Source organism: Malurus melanocephalus, unplaced genomic scaffold, assembly GCF_030028575.1.
Source record: "Malurus melanocephalus ecotype Western Australia unplaced genomic scaffold, MMel_1.1 scaffold_539, whole genome shotgun sequence".
Taxonomy (NCBI): Eukaryota; Metazoa; Chordata; class Aves; order Passeriformes; family Maluridae; genus Malurus; species Malurus melanocephalus.
In genome coordinates this window covers 130967-148808 of record NW_026623771.1, presented here as the reverse complement: position 1 = coordinate 148808, position 17842 = coordinate 130967, and the positions used below count along the sequence as shown (strand labels likewise).

At 39.9% G+C, this 17842-nt stretch overlaps 1 protein-coding gene across 1 annotated transcript; it reads right to left on the bottom strand.

The window, feature by feature from the left end:
- Window positions 1–253: 253 nt before the first annotated feature.
- BAG1 (BAG cochaperone 1) lies at window positions 254–17791 on the bottom strand. Its single transcript, XM_057381889.1, has 7 exons — window positions 17516–17791; window positions 13074–13202; window positions 12841–12923; window positions 12012–12125; window positions 11396–11503; window positions 5679–5741; window positions 254–3602 (listed from the first exon to the last, which is right to left on the bottom strand). Exons 1-7 carry the CDS (start codon window positions 17736–17738, stop codon window positions 3513–3515), a joined length of 810 nt encoding a protein of 269 aa, XP_057237872.1. The 5' UTR covers window positions 17739–17791; the 3' UTR covers window positions 254–3512.
- Window positions 17792–17842: the final 51 nt, after the last annotated feature.

Below are 17842 nucleotides of genomic sequence, written 5' to 3'. Positions count from 1 at the left end.
TATTGTTAGGGGTTTTTTGGTGTGGTTTTTTTGGGGTTTTTTGTTGTTTTTTTTTTTTTTTAGAAACAGCTTTTTAAAAGCTCTGTCTCGCTGCCAATCCCGGWAGGCTCCAAATCACGACGCCCTTCGGGTGATCCCAATGTCTCCCGCTTCCCTGCACAGCGCTCATGGCAGTACCAGCGAGAACATGCTGCCTCTTCCCCGCTAAAATACGGCCCAAATGCAGAATTYAGCGACTTCAACACGACCAAGAGAGCAGAGAACTTTCTTTTATTTTTATCTTTTCATTTATCGTAGTACAATAACGTAAGTTAACAAAAAAATAATCTAGTGCCAACTTCCACGGTGTCAAGTAGTCCACTCCAAACCATGAGTGTCCATTAGAAGTCAGAAAGTGTTGCTCCGGGCTYACAGCAACATTACCTTCCAGAGGACTTGGTCACAGAGGATGCCACTAAAACTTTGTGCTGTTTCCAGAGAGCAACCCATCCCATGGCTCCAAACTCCACAGTTCCCTGAATGTCGGGTTKGGTTCATCTCACACCCGCCCATGGGATCTGGGAGAGAAAAGGGCTAAGGGAGTGTGCAATTCGATTTCCATTCTGATAAAAGACAAACCCTGTGGTACATTTTGCCAGGACGGCAAGTCCAAGATATGTAAACACAGCCAGAGCAACACAGCAACCGGAGGAAGACRATGGGATAAGTGCAACTAAGGCAAAAGGGAGTAACTTCTCTTTCGACATGATCATGGTAGATGTTTGGGCTGAGGAAATAATTCAGTAGCAAAACAGGTATCACAGTACACCTGCACTACAGAATCATGASACTATAGCTTAAGCTTGATTATTTATATTTACAAATTCTGAAGAATATTTAAAATCTTCTCTTCCTTCCCCCTCCTCCCACAATTGTSGTCTGCTGCACTTTTCAAAAGCACAAGACACTCGCTTTTACTGAATTTAAGGCTATTATGACAAAAAATTGTTTAGGATTCCTCTCTCCAAAACTAAGTATAAAAGTCAATTCACTCTAGAATGTCTTGGATGACTCTAAATACAACCATCTGCTTTCCAAAACAAATCAACTCAATTTTATATTTGGAAGACAAAAAAAATTTATACTGCAGAAGTTGGTCCTCACATACATACTTTCATCCTAGAAACTGAACCACTTAGTACTGCAAGGTAAGTTTGACTCAGGACACCCCCTCTGCTGAATACAGATGTKCTGGTGGGAGAGGTTCACCATTGCTCTCTTTGCCTCAAAGTACCAGATCATGAAAAGATCTGCTATGGAACRTCCTAAAGTTAATCCAGATTGCTCTGAGACAGGCTGAGGATGTACTCACACAAGCACATCTCAGGAAGCAGCGGTTTCTGGGAAAGAGTGCAGGAAGACGATGTCTGCCTCTAAGTGTTTTCACCCAAGAGAGAGAACTACACAGGAGCAGCAGAAATGGACACAGCCACGAGTGCAGCTCCCAGTTCTCTCCATGGGCACAGCAGGATGCTTGCTYATTGTACATGCACCTGTGAAAGCTCAAGGCATTGGAGAACCTACACTGGGGAGAGTGAGGATCCTTTCCATCTCAGGAAAGTGGTTGATTTTGCATTCCCTGAATTAGACAAGTGTTGCTGGTAGTTTAAGAGTCAGCTTAATCTGGTCCAGAAGCAGTCACAGGCTAAGCAGGGCTTCATAAAAATTAGTACAACCAACGCTTCCTCCTCTTAACCTTAAAGTGCTGGGAAAATGCRGAATGACTGGACTAGTTAGCCTAGGAAAAAACTTCCACTGTCCTACCATACCATTTCCTAACTTGATAGATAAAGTTCCTAGGAGTTTAGACCATTAAATCCTCCACAGATTCTGATAAGAGAATTCCGTAAGGGAAAAATATAAGCTTGGAGTAACTGGTKAACAGCAAAAAACAAGGCAACTCAAATCTTGGTATGGTCAACCAGCATTTTTAGAATACAATTGACTCTTCCTAATGCTCGGCTATCACTTCATTTGTTCAATGGCATTTTTCACCAAAAAAATATTCCTCCAATTACAAATATCAAAGACAATACTGGARTAATAACACTTTAGGTACTATTTAAGCTTTATAACTTATTAGAAGTTAAGATCTTTTTACATACATTTCCTATTTTCATCTTGAAAGGACAGCTAACCTTAAAACATGGATATAGGCTCACTACCTAAGGGCCAGTTCTAAACATTCRTAGCCTGACTCATTTGGGATGAAAGAGTTTTATTTCTTGCACAGAAAGAGGCTCCTTGCCAGTCCCTGCTTTGTCAGCGTGTCTGGCTGACCTCCCAACGAGGAGCATCAGTGAAAAAGCTCCTATACATTTATGTTACCTGCAGGCTGATATTCTCCACATTCTGGTCAGAGCCTCTGACCAAGGATTGCMGAGTTGGCTGCACCCACTCAAAGTTACTGTCTCCTGCAAAAGCTCATTTCTCACCTAAGAGACAAGGTTAAGCACCGCACATATGTGACTGYGAGAAACAGTCATAACCCTCACACAGATGGCACTGCTAAAATAAAGCTGTGTCTCTTTGCAACATGTTAYAAAAATTCATTGATTGCCTTAACATACTGGAAGTAATCACTCCATTTTTCCATTAAATATAGCATCATGAATTCAGTAAAATCAGAAAGAAGTATAAAAAAACCCTTTCAAAATAGCTCCTTAGTTATACCTTGCTTGAACTGAACCCTTGGTATTTAAGCAGCATGAGTAATTCCATTTCTTACCATAACTCAAGACACAACACAAATAATAAAAATACGAATAATCTATAAAAACCACAGTACATCAGAAATCTATGTAAAAAACATACGTCTGTTATCAAGGAGCTCAGTAACAACTTAAAGCACCACTCAAAATTAAGTACCATACATGTTACAGTACATTCCATTTATTATGACAATTTAAGGCTAAAATAGGTACGACTCCCTTATAGTCAAGCTTTCTTATATTTATAAATGCATACAAACATTAAGTAGATACAAATGCATTGGGTTTTTTTATTGCTCTGAACTGTCTACTAGRATGTTGAACTTTCCCAGATGTTGTCTCAGTTTGCCTTTTTCAATCAAGGTGAAGTCCTACAACTGCAACTTAYGGCACTTGTACAATTATAGACCTTCTTTGATTTGAGCTGTAAATAAATTCAAAGATGTATCAGATAAATTTGCCCACCATTGAAACTTTATAACTTAGTTAACTAAACTATCTTATCATCCWTAAGATACACAATTTATCACAAAGATTAATTCTGCCATTCTTTAGGAAGAATATTCTTTTCAAAATAATAGTTCTAACCAAGCGGCAAACAAGACAACCAGCAAGAAATGATTGACTGGTACCAGTCTAACAGACTGGGCTTTGGGAAAAATAAAAAAAAAAAGGAAGCTGGATATGTGCTCCAAAACAAAGAGCAAACTTTTCTTCTTGCTCATAGAGCAATTATGTTTCCTAATTATGTAAGGYGATGCCTCATTCTGCCAGTGCCAAATTCTTTGACTGTAGCTKGTCCATTTCTTGACCAATATTCCCTTCAATGGTATCACACTGGGCAAGAAAAACCTGAGAATAAGAAATAAAGAAATGTTATTGGAWACACAGTTTGGCAGTGGGAGGTGCTTCTGAAGAACTGAACCAGCCATTTCTATCATTAATTTAGAGATTTCAACTCAACAACCACTTTCCAATTAGTTTGATAATAACTTATCCACACCTGCATTTACCCCGAATCCAACAGAAACCTGACATTGGATAAGGCAGTAGCATGGCTGCTCATCCTCACCAGTCCTGGCACCACAGTGCTTTCAGTGGATCCCAAGTTCATAAACAACAGTAAGAAAAATAAAGTTTCAGATAGGTTAGTGCTTCAGTCTGGAATGCGACTTTTAAGCTCCTTTATAAAACACATACTTCAGAGGCCAAGCATGGGAAGGACAAACCTGCTAAGTCAAATCTAAAACAAGCCTTCAATAAACCAAGACCTTTTCTATTTCTTAAGACTACAAGGCACCACTGAACCCTCATCTTTATCAGCTGGTGTTCCTCAAAAGACAGAAGGCTCCTGTCCAAAAAGGGCAGTCCACAGCACCTTCAGCTTTCTTAGAACCTGCCAACAAGTTCTCACAAGAAGAGCAACACACAGAGTTCTCACAAGAAGAGAAACACACAGAGAGCAAGTAGGAGCCAGCAACCCCTGGTCATTTTGCTCATCCTRTACACAGCAAAACACGCCAGCACTTTATACCAATAAACTGTTTTATGTCAATCCCAAGTTATGCAAGTACAATGGACTTTCTGAGAAGATTCTCCCATTAGCTGTTCATGTCTTGCATTTGTTTTTTTGCTATGTCTGCACCAGACTCTGACAGTCAAACCAGATTATTTACATTAAAATAACACTAAGAAACCACCTTCCTTCTAGAGCAGCCAGCTGTTGTACCAGGAGAATGTTCCCCAGCCATCTCTGAATCATCTGTTTACAGCCAATCCCTTGAGCTCTCACAAATTCCTGTCTATAAAAACTTGAGTGATGAAAAAGTAAAGGTGGTAACAACTGCAGTTGCTGGCTGCARCTGTTTTATATTTATCTCCCCATCCTGGAAGATGTCTGACTGCCAGCAGTAGAAGGCAGTCAATAGCTCCCCTTGCTTTCATGAACACTTAAGAGTAATAAGCATAATTTGCCACTGTTTTCTTGTTCTTGCCCTGGAAAAACAAATTGTTGTGGACTGCTCTGGTCTGAAACCTCTTCGGATTCTTCTGCAGTCCTCAAAGGGTTCCGAACCTATGGTTCCTAATCAATGGGAAGTATTTAATAAGGTTACAGTAAAAGACAAAATGATTCAAACTCTATATATGAATGCAAGGTACTTCCACAAACAATTTTTAGAAGCCAAACCTGGGACTAATGTTAGCACAATAAAATAAAAACAGTAATACAAGTAGTATTACCATTCATTTATATATGTTTGAGTGGAGGGAGCTAGTATTAATATTGAGCAATATTAGTACTGAATTCCAGTATTTATTAACAAGCCTTCAATTCAAGGTCTCTAAGGAAACAATACCTAGGAATTCAGAAGCATCATACAACAGCAAAGCAATGAAACCCTCCATCTCCAGCACAGCTGCTCTTCTGTACACATCTTAAAGACCTGCTCTCCACAGGAAGTTGGTGTATTGTAACAGAAGCTAAATTTTCCAAAGAACACATTTGGCACWGTCAGGAGTAGGTCAACAGGAGTTWYAGYTGACTGCATCCTTGTGCTCAGACCTCAGTCATTAYTCCAGTCCACCAAGATCCAAAAAAGAAGGAATGATCAATCCTGTTGTCTTTACAAGTTATCAGAATTACTTCACATCTTCAGGCAGCCATAAGACTAACCACTAATGTAAAYAGCAAACATTATCTTAAAACAGCATGAAATATGAAAAACTGTATTTTTGTGTGCTGTTGTGCTGTATTATMAATCTGTTAGATACCTCTCAAAGGRAGCTTATAAGAAATGCCAGTGTAAGAACAAACACTGAAAAAAATCTGAACAGTTCATTTTCACAAACTCTACGTATACAAGTGCCCAGCATTAATGGGAAAAAAAAGGAAAATAAAAACACCAAAAACAAACCGAAAAAACTTACCTGAACCCTCTTCACCAATCCCTTCTTCTTCAGTTTGCAATCACTGAAATTCTCAGGCAGATTCTGCAGTAAAAAATAAACAAGTTGATGCAACTTAATGTTGAAATTAACATGTTACATTTACAGTAAAAACTGAAATTACTAAAGAATCCTCTGAACAGGCATCCTGAAAATACCATGCGTGCTCAGTGAGGATGATTACACAAGAAAGAATATGTAAGAAAAAGTCATTAAAAAGTCAGGGATGCAGCACGTTGACTGCAAAAAACTGAGCTAGCAAATCTACCTTGTGTCTGTAGAGAATATACAGCAATAGACTATACACACTGCTTTTTCTACTGTGGTRTGTGTTAACCGTTCTGCCAAGCTTCATCTTCAGGATTTTTTTAGAGATCATACCATGAACATATTTCTTACAAATAMATTAACTCAAGCACTTGCCATCATTAGAATGTATCATCAGTAGTGCAGACATTGCCAGTCTAAGCAGTACATCTGATCATCTCTGCAGTCCAGTCATGCAAGGCAACAGATGTGAAGTGCTACATACTGTCAGCTTTTAATTTAATTCAAACTGCATCACTTCCTCTACTCCTACCCCTCATTATATTCATGTATGTCATTCTAGCAAATGTGATATGCTTTGTCTTTTTTGAGCTATGTGAAACTGGGGTGTTGCTGGGGAATGGTGTTCAGGTTTATGAAAGTTTTTTAAACAGGTAAAACACCCATATAGATGACTATCATAATATAAAGTTTATGTGAACATTCTTAGAAACACTGCTCTTTCACTGGTGAAGATGYATAAAAATCTTGAGAGTTTCTCACTAGCACACCTTTTATTTTCCACCCTAACTCCAGATCAAGAATAGAGGTTTCTCTACACTAATTTCAGCYAGAACCTGAGCCCTGTTGGGAGGTCTAGATATATAACTTTTGTAAAAACCAAAAACCAAAAAAAAAAAAGGTTCTCCTTTATTTTATTGTTCTGCAAATGGTTTCTACTCCTCCCATTTGTTGCTCATGCTCTGTGGCTGGTGTGAGGCACTCCAACTGRGCTGTCAGCTGTGTCACCTTCCTACAGGAACACTCACTCCTTAACTCCTCTGAGGTATTTCATGTTTTCCCTCCTGTCTCCCAATAGCATGAGGGCTGGAGTAGAAAGCTACAACCTAGTTTCCATTACTGAAACTTGCTAGGACAAATCCATGAATCCATGGAGTCATGAGATGGCATTGCAGGAGGTTGGAGCAGATGGCCACTAAATGTTCCTTCCAACCCTAAGTATTCTGTGATAAACTGGCAAGATGGACTCACAGGCACTGCAGGCACTCACATACTACAGCCTCAAAGACTCATCTTACRTTTGCACAGCACTCGTGTTTTATACTAGAAATCCTCAAAACCAATCACTGTTTACATTATAATAAATGTGTGCATTTTCCTGACTCTAGATCCTCTCTGTTCTTGAGTGTTCTTGCACCTAAGAACCCAGCATTCCTCTCTGAGTGCTACTTCTTACAGAACACAAATTCTCTTATAACTTCTTTCCCCTCGCACAGCTGATTTGTTAATAAAGTCACTTCCCTTGCCACAGAACACCACCTAAAGCTCCGCTCAAGTTCCATTTGTTCTGGGACTGCTTCCAGTAACAATTTTTCATTTTAGTGTTGCCACCCTGTCTTTTTGTTCTCCTCTTTTGGTTCGTAAACCACAGTTCCCAGTACCTAATGTCTGATGCCTAAATCTACTTTATAGCAGCGTAGTCAATCAATAAACAAAAGCAAACCAGTAAAATTCATTATTTATGGCTATCTTATCAGAACCAAATTATTAACACAGGCAGTCTTCCACACTGAATGTCACCTGCAGTAACAGTGAGAAATAGTTTGGAATTGTTACCTAATAAAAAAAAAAAAAAAAAAAAAAAAAAAAATCACTCTGCTACACATAGCACCAATGCTATTCAGTTGCAAAAAAAGATTTTTATTGACGCTCCATCCATCTAACAAAAAGCTTTTTCATTAGCTTCACTGAAAAATCCAAATGAACAAATAGTATTTTATTGTGCASTTATTATTGACTGGAAAGTTACAGAAACTGTAGTCATCACACCTGCTATGGGGGGATGAAATGGAGGATGGAGCAGGGTGGAAAGTTGCCAACCCAGCTATAACAATATGGAAAATTATAGGGAGAAAATGCAGTTGCTACTCCCTGGATGGAATACTGTCMGCATGCCCGACTTCCCACACACARTGCATTCTAAGGGGGCCTAAAGAGAGGGAGGACAGGAAACACCACGGCCAGGGCCTGTCCAAATCCTTGCAAGAGGGGGAACAGTTTTCTATACGAGTGTTATTCCAWAAACTGTTAGAGTGAGTCCTTCAAGGGCACTAACAGTCCCTGGCAGCAGTAACATATTTGACTGTGGATACCCAGGAAGGAGTCCCTCTTACGCTGTTGGTGTTTGTCCCTGAATGTTGCCTGGGGCACGAACAGACCAAGTAAAGGTGTGAAAGCCCAGGAGGAGACCCTTCTGTTTACATGTGACCCCAAGCACACCAGTCAAACAGCCCTCCAATCCAGCAGCAATGCTCAGGGAAGGGTCTTCATAACAGTCACGTGGGACACTGACACACAAATCAGACAAGGAAGAGTTGGAGAACATCTCCCCTTTCATGTGAGAAGGTTGGAAAAAACCTTCCTTCTCACCTGACAATGCTCCTTGAGCTTTAGAAGTACCTTCCTCATGTACTTTTTTTGATTTCATGTTTACAATTCATGCTGAGAGATTAAGGAATTATAGTAAGAAATGCTTATAATATTTTTACTGATCCACATAAATTCAGAAGTTTAGTAATAAGTTCTCATTTTGTTGTAAGCAGAAAAATTCCCCAGAAATCTGGAAAATGTTTGTTACAGGCACAATGATGGTTTTTTTCAGAGTATTTCTTTCTTTTAATCCTTGAAATTTTAATTAGRTATTGATTTACCCAATGAGAAGTATAGCAGAGTCAAGGAGACMGTTAGATTTCATCAGAACAGCATGGTTATCTAAGTAAATTTTACAGAGGAACTTTAACAACAAAAAATCCTCAAGAAAGGAGGATGAGCTWCCAGAGCACAGCTATGAGTCAGTAACACTATCAATACCTCAGTACTGATAATCRAACACCTCATTACTGGTAGATGCAATTTGACAGATTTGTCATGAACTTACGTTAACAAAATCAGTGACTGGTACGTCAGAAGAGAAAGCTTTTTTCAGTTGTTAGAACAATCTGTTCTCTGCAATWTTGCCTTTCTAGATTAAAAAATCTGCCATTTAATAGGAGACCATAATGAGGACAAAGTGAACGTGCAGATTGCAGTACTGGTGAAAGTGTTCATACAAATTAGAGCTGGTTTTCAAGTACATACTGTCTGACTGTGGATTTAAATTTTCCTACTGATCTACAAAAAAATTTCTTTTTTGAAAAAGCTTGTAAGATATTTAAAAACCTGTGCCAGATGACCAAGTAAARCATTTCCTGTGTTCTTCTCACTGAGATTTGTAATAAGTAGTGTATTTTGACTTCTATTCCCGGACCAAAATGTTTTAACTGATGAAATAAACAGCACTTCTGCTGATGTTCACACACAAATCTTCAATTGTTAAGCAAGACTCAATTGCATTCCTCCTGAAGAAAACTTCAGAGATCTGTGGCTTATRGCAATGTCTGACTGTGTCACAATATTACAATAATACAGTGAAATACACAATATCACAATACAGTGAAAGCAGTATTTGTTGTTTATATATATATATATTTGTTGGTTTATATATATAGTTGTTTAAACAGATTCATATTACAATCTTTAAGTTACAGCTATTCTAGTCAAAAGCATCCCTTCAAGACTTTTCTTTCACACCTCTTGCAGTTACAACACTGTATTTTTTCTCTCACACTACTGTATGACTATAAACTGACTTCTCCACTTCTCAAGCCCCTTAAGTTCAAAGTTGTCAAACACACAGTGTCTAGTTAAAATGAATATTTAGTTCCAAACTCAGCTTCTCTAATAAATGAGCTTGTCTGCTACAAGTAAGATACTCCTAGAGAAGAGAGGAAATAATATCCAGACTTCTCTACCCTTAGCTTTCTTTAACCAGCCAATCTCTTTTTGTATCAAGCTGTGTAGTTTTGAGTGATCCAAATAACACACAGGAGCTGAGATACTTTAATGAGCTGTGATGATTCTGCCAAATCAAAAAACTAGAACATTTATAGTGTGAGCTTGCTGGTATGTTCCACTTCTACAAGGCATCATCCATTCTTCTCACTCAGTCACATTTTTCCCCTCTGACATGTTTAACATGCCATTGACTCTGTCCACTGCACCTCTGCATAGTCAACAGCATTCAATAAACTTGTCAGAACTTGCTTTTTACTTGGCTACCAAAAAGAATCCTTTTTATAACCAACTCTACAATACAGATAAAATATTTCTGTGAGCATTATGCTTCACTGCTTTGCATTTCTATTTGCCATTTTTTACTCSAGTGGAACCCATTTGTTGTTCATACACACCCCTCATTACCATTCTGTACCTCTGCATACTGCACTACTACTGTACAACTAAGTACCCCCTCASTAAGTCAGTGGCCTGTTCTCATATAATACCAGCACACTGAACTCCTACATTTTATGTAAAGGTTCCACCCACCTACATGTATTCCAYCAGCAACATTTCACACGTCCAGTTTCCATGAAACATCTCACAGCAGAATTGTCCATTAAAAGAAACAAGTAAGTGCAATGTTGCTTCAATCACTGCTAATGAAAACTCTCTTATTTCTTTGAAAAAAGAGAAAAAGGAGGCTTTTCTGTGTCATAGGCTCTTGTATGACAAAGTCACAAACAATTATTACAAATTTTCAAAGACACTAATTATAACTAGTTTGAGCTCTGGCTGTTCCACTTTCACAAGAAACAAAACAGAGGCACAGGGACTCCATTATTTCCTAAATCTAAACACAGYCACTAGCTTCTAAGTCTTCTCAAATCTTCTACTGTTATTCCTCTCAGCTACATGATTCAGGAAGACGTATATTATACTCTGGAAATGTAATGTTAAGGTTGTGATCCACTGATGACTGCGAAGCACTTTGTTATGCCTCAGTACTTTCCAAAGGAAGTATCCAGACCTCACTCTGCAGATATCTCAAATTAAAGTACTGTCAGTCCACATGTGACTGACGAGAAAATCCTTCATTCTGCAGGACCTCCTTGTTCCTATGTTGTATAGAATATGAAGTGTATCTCACTGTCTGTTTTTTTTTTCCCAGACCTTTACTGTTACCGTGAAAGTTTGCCAAGACAAACTAAAAGTGCAAAGCTTGGGCAAAGGACATCATTTTCATGTAGTCTGAATAGTCAGCTGCCCCAATTAAAGCTCTTCTGTAGAATGGGAATTCACACACAGGCATTAATGGCACCATTTGGAAAGAGAAGAAATAATATCCAAAGTTGCCAAGGCTGCCAAGCAGTCTTTTGGAGACAGATATGGACAAGTATCGCATATTAAAGTAAAAAATAGCAAAGGGATTAACTGATTAATTTTCAAAGCCAAAGTATTTTTTAGTACATTAATATATCAAATAAACTGTAAGATACAGTCTTCACAGAAAGTTTCTGTTGGGATTTGACCCTCTTCTGTGGTTAGTTACTTACAATGGCATCAATCTGTTCAAGGGTTTTCATGAACTGCTCTGCAATTCCTTTTATCCTCTTGTCCAGCTGTTTCAGTGCTTCTGCTTGGAGATCCTTTGCTAAAAATCCCTGAAGAAAAAGCAAAGTTATCCAATACCCTACACAATACTATTTTTAGAAAATCTGGCAATCCACAGAAGCAGAAAATACCTTTTACTATTTCTGTATTTTCAAGCATAATAGGGACTCCAATCTTAATCTGTATTCTTCTGCATTTTATCAATTCTTAACATGGTAAATATAAGATCTGATAGGTTTACTTAAATGATAAACAAGTAATAGACATTGTTCTTTGGACTTTGAGAGAACTCTTCATGTTTTTTCCAGATATAAAGAATATAACCTATCCCATATGAAACAATATTTACCTTTTTCCAAACAGTGCCATGTCTCTATTTTGCAAACTCATATATGGCATTCAGAATTCACTAAGAATTATTACTGACACTTATACATTTAGGAGAGGCAGTCTATTACTGACTACTCAAAACCTTCAAACTATTTTGTTTGGGTTTTTAAATAGATATACCTACAAAAGTGYTTTGCAAAGATATAAAGTGATACAAAACTGGCATACCTTCTGGATACTTGTGAGCTCTTTATTAACATCCTCTAACTTATTAGCTATTTGCTCCACTGATTTCTCCAGATCTTTTAACTTCTTTAATTCAGCCTCTTCTTCTGGACTATTCTGTGTATTCAAAAGTACAAAATTCACAACTAAGGAACAAATACAGATACAATGCAGCTAAAAAGCAGCAGCAGTGGTGATACAGACATAAAGGCTCTGTTGGTTTAAAATACACACTACACTGTGGCTATTCTTTCCATATTTCAATATCTACCAAATAARCTTCTTCCAAAGCTTAATTACAAATTCAGTTAAAACAGCAATGTATRTAAATGCATTAAATGAGATTATTTTGAAGGGAAAAGGGAAAGTGCTTTTTTTTCTTTTTGTTAACTTTTCATTTTAAAGTATAGGTAACATTTACATGACAAGCTTATAACCTCATCCTCTACTTGGCAAAGCCAGTGCCAGCCACAGGTCATTTCACAAGAAATAACCCAAATGATCAAGACTCAGTAGCTGCAGCTGAGGAAGTATTTTATGAACCAGAAAAATAAGATGAGCAGATAAGGTCATCAGTGCAYAGAAGGTTCATGAGCACTAAACACAGATTAGGCAGAGTCTTGTCAATAATGTAAATCAGAAGCCAGTCAATAGTGCAATTGCAGAAAAGTACAAAGTGCAGTTATTTGCAGCATGAGACTCAACTCAGCTTTGTGAATAGGTATATAAAATTAGGTTAATGCTGCAGCTTGTTTCTGTGTTCAGAAGCTGACTTACTGACAAAAATTATGATAGTTTGAAAGGGAAAAAAAGGTCCAAAGGCAATGCTTACCCTTTTCCCAATCAACATGACTTTGCAACCATTCTTAACACCAAGTGCTGATAATGGCTGTTCCAATTCTTTCAGTGACTTTCCTAAATGAAGAACAAGAGAGGAAAAAACCCGTTAAAGTACAGTTAGTGGCATAAGAATGTCTTTTTGAAGACATTCAAGATATGAACACCTGAAAGCAACTAAGATGAAAGCTTATGATCCGTAAGAAACATTACAGATTCATAAGTTACCTTTGTATATCAGTTTCTGAAAAGGAACTGGAACTCCAGTGACTTGTTCTATAAGTACAGCCATGTCTTGTAGTGTAGGTTCACCATCTTCTTGCTGAGAAGCAACTTGAATACTGTGTTTTTCATTACCTACCAGAAAAACAGAGGAACAGCAATACTTATTGTAACCTAGAAAATATTACAGGGAATCTATTTCTAAATATTTACTACCATTAATGCAGAAAGTTCTCAAATCACAGGTTCTCATGTAGAATCATCATTTTTAACCAAATGATTCTAGTGTACTTCCGTCATCTTCAAGAGACTGATCTCAGCTGAAAATTTTGTTTTACACTGCATTAACCTGAAGAGTTTGATTGGGTGTATTTTACTGGCATAATGCTCCTGCTAAATATTATTACCTGTCTCTTTTTAAGAGTACAGATGGTGTCCAGATATACCACAAGCTAAAGCATGAAAACCCAAACCTTTTAAATGTATCCCATTTCCAACTTACAAGAACTTTGAATGTCRTRAGTCTTTAGTATCTGAGATAATTTATCACTTCCTTCGCTCCCTACTCCTCAAACATTAAAAACAAGCAATCACTGTCTACCCTGTTTCGACTCCACCACCAGCCAGAGAGGATTCTCAGATATGTATTTCTCCCCAYATACTACTGATAAGCAGACATAACCACTTGGAAAACTCTCAGCTTATCTGTCACCTTCCACATACAGAGCATTCCATTCAGACTCCCTAAGATTACTTGTATGCAAACACAAGGCAGTTCATAAGAAAAAAATGGAGTGTGCTTATTAATCTCTGCTTTTCAACAGACCCTTTCTACAACCCTCTGCTCCCACACACTTAAGGTCTGTCAATCTGGAAGCGCCCACAGGAATCAAGCACCGCTGGCTGCAAGAGAAATCAAAACAGGCATTTTTCACTCTGCAGGAAGAAAGAACAGATACCAGAAGGAAAACAATTGTCACACCACTAATTTCAAGTGCACATGTCTTTTACAAAGAAGAGTGCTAGAAACATTAATTTTAAAATACTCCAGCCTTCCACAGTCTCATGACAAGTTAAAGATCTAACAAAACTTGTTAATTCCAGGACAATTTTAAGCTTAAAATCACATTATGCCCCTCTCGCCGAAATATCTTCCATAAATAGCCACTCTTACCACTGTTTTGGTGTAAAAAGAAAAAAAAAAAACAGATACAAAACACAACCTCAATATACTTCAAAAGGTCATTTTGATATCTACAACTGCTTTGTATAAGGGCTCTGCTGGTAAGCAGGTGAAAAAATACGAACATTAACTGAAGAAAAGAACAGATGAAGTTTGTCTAACCATAGAACCAGTTTAATTACAAATTATGAGTACCACTTAGGGCAGACTGTAAACAAGCTTTACTGTAAATTCACAGCAGAGTAAAATCACCATAAAAAATAACATGTCACGAGTTAGGACTGATATCAGAGTTTATCAGCTTGTTTCAGTAAATTACAAAACTAATTTGAACTAATCACTACTGCAAAATTCCAAAATGCTTTTTTTTTTTWAAAAAAAAAGCCTGAATACATTTTAATAAAACAGGTCCATTAATTTTCTTGTTGTATTGGGTTTGCRTGGCAAGGTTTTGGTACCGAGGGGCTACAGGGATGGTTTCTGTGAGAAGMTGCTAGAAGCTTTCCCTACGTCCAACAGAGCCAACGCCAGCTGGCTCCAGGATGGACCTGCTGCTCGCCATCAGCTACGGTGGGAACACCTCTGCAATAACCAAGTTATCAAGGGGGGCAAAACAAACCTGGGCATCAGCAACTACAGCCACAGAGAGAAATGAGAACATGTGAGAGAAACAGCCTGCAGACAGCAAGGTCAGCACAGAAGAAGGAGCAGGAGTTGCTCCAGGTGCCAGAGCTGAGATTCCTCTGCAGCCCATGGTAAAGGCTGTGGTGAAGCAGCTGTGCTCCTGCAGCCTGTGGAGGCAGAGATCCACTTGCAGCTCATGGAAGATCCCATGCCAGAGAAGGTGGATGCCTGAGAGGAGGCTGTGACCCTGTGGGAAGCCTGTGCTGGAGCAGGGTCCTGCAGGGAGTTGCAGATCCATCGAGAAAGGAGCCCACCCTGGAGCAGGTTTGCTGTCGTGACTTGTTACCCTGTGGGGGACTCAGATGGAAGCTGTCTGTTCCTGAAGGAGTGCAATCCATGAAAGGAACCCACGCTGGAGCAGGGGAAGAGTGTGAGAAATCCTCCCCCTGAGGAGGAACAAGCAGCAGAGACAAAGTGCAATGAACTGGCCGCAGCCCCCATTCCCCTGCACTGCTCAGGCAGGAGTTAAGAGAATTCAGGAAGAATACTAAGCTCAGTGGGAAAGTTGKTTTTTCTCTTTTAGTTCTCATTATTCTAGTCTGATTTGAATACTAATAAACTACATTTCCCCAAGTCAAGACTGTTTTACCCATGACCTGGTGAGTGAAACCTTTTGTGGTATTTTCTGTCCCCTGCCCAGCTGAGGAGGGGAGYGACATAGTGGCTTTGCTGGACACCTGATTTCTAGCCAGGACACTAGCAATTGTCAAGTTACACTTGTGGGTCTACCGTCAATCTATTTCTCAGACTTAATTTCCATCTTTCCCAACTTTCACTCATGCATACAAAACTTTACTAAAAATGTTGTATGCAAAGTGGCAAACAGAATCTGACAGCTGTAGATATAAATTAAACAGATAGTGAAGAAAGGTATCTATTTGCTATTTATTAATAGCAAAGTAACTATCAGATAAGAAAACAAYTGGAAAGACAAAAACATTCTCAGACAATAAGGCTGTTGGCAAACAAGAAGCTGGAATTATAAATATATCAGTATCATTAAATTATTGACATCTTTGCAAAATGAAAACACCTCAGATCAAACTGAGCTCTCTGAAGGCACCAGTGAGCACATGAATCATGATGATTCAAACAGATTATTTTGCAAAATTCCTCACCAAAGACTCTTGAACAAAACTACCAGGTGATAAAGGAAGCAYTTTAACAAAACAATTTCAAACACAATTTGAAAACACAAATGAGCAAGCAGAAATAAACAATAAGCTCTAGAGATGGAAAGAATGCAACAAAATACTGCAAAAGGAACAAAGGCAGAATTTATTATTCAAATTTTTTTGAATCCAATAAAAATCAAGTAAGTATTGCTAACAAAAATCAGCAGAATACTTTTTTGATTTAATACCTTACTATAGTCTTCAYTTCTCCTGTCTCACTTAGATACACTTCAAAATTTAACCATGGTGTTTCCCATGTTATTTTAAAGATGTGGAGTCCAAGCTTCCTCACCCTTTTGCAGTAATATTTTGTATTTGCAGATACGAGCCCATCTTCCCTTCCACCTTCTTCTCCCTCCTCCTGTTTTTCTTTTTGAGGGGGAAAGAAGCCCATCTATGTCAGCTAGCCTTTGAGTGACTCGTTCCATCAGGTCCACACCCACCTGTCCTACTGATGAAAATACTGTCTGTGGCAGACCTGCAGCTCGGAGCTGCAAACATTCAAGCCTCTTCAACAAACCAGAAAAAAGCCCCTGGGTAGCACCCACTTTTAACATGAAGTGCCGACTTCAGCAATATATTTCATCTCAATGAAGATTACCAAAACAACAGAATCACAGAATGAGTCAGGCTGAAGGGACCACAGTGGGTAATCTGGTCCATCTGCCCTCCTCAAGCAAGGTCATCTCAGAGCACACTGCACGGGATTGTGTCAGATGATTCTTGAGTATCTCCAGCAAGGAGACTTCGCAACTTCTCTGGGCAACCTGCACCAGAGCAGAGTCATCCCCACACTAAAGTTCTTTGTCATATTCAGGTGGAACCTCCTGTGCATCCGTTTCTGCCCACTRCCTCTTGTTTGTCCTATTGTTTGGCACCACTGAGAAGAGCATGGCTCCATTTCTTGGCATCCCCCCTTCAGATATTTATACACATCATTGAGGTCCCCCTGTCATCTCTCCTCGAGGATGAATAGGCCCAGAACTCTCAGCTCTTTCTTTTAAGAGATGCTCCAGTCTCCCTTGATCCCCGTCGCCACCAGACGACCTCTGCTCTGCGCTCTCCAGCAAAAGCCGCCTTGTCACCTGCTCCTACTGTCACCCTTACAGCACACCTACGCCTGCGATGCAGCTAGAGGAGACACTGGGAAGCCGCGGCCAGTAAAGGGATCAATGAGGAGCATCAGCCGGGATGGAGCCCAGGCTGAGCGGGGGCCGCCCCTTGCCCCGCCGAGGCCRCCCCCGTTCGCCCCCGCCGCCGGTGCAGCCGCGGGCCGCGATCCCCGCAGCGCCCGGTGATGCTCCAGCCCGGSCGGGGATGGCGGGCAGCGGGGCAGGGGAGGGCCGGGAGGAACCCCGCGACCAGAGATGCGCCCCCCGCCCGCTGCCCGTGCCCCGGGCGCTTACTGTARGTGACGGTGACGGTGACCGGGGCTCCGGGCGCCGCCATCTCGCCCCGCCACAGGGAACCGCGCGCGGCGCTGCCGGGGCGCGCCCGGAGCGCGTCACTTCCGCAGCAGGAAAACGGGAATGCTGCTTTCCCGAGCGGCTCCTCCCGCGGCGCCGCCGAGCAGCTCCACACGGACACAGCTGAACCAGGCCTGGCCAACACGGGGCTTTTCTTCCCCATCCCGAACCAGGCTCCGCCTCTGGCAAACCCCSTGATGCTGTAACCTGCCCCCCGCCCCGTTCCTCGGACCGAATTCACTGCCAAAAACGCCACACAAAGGAATC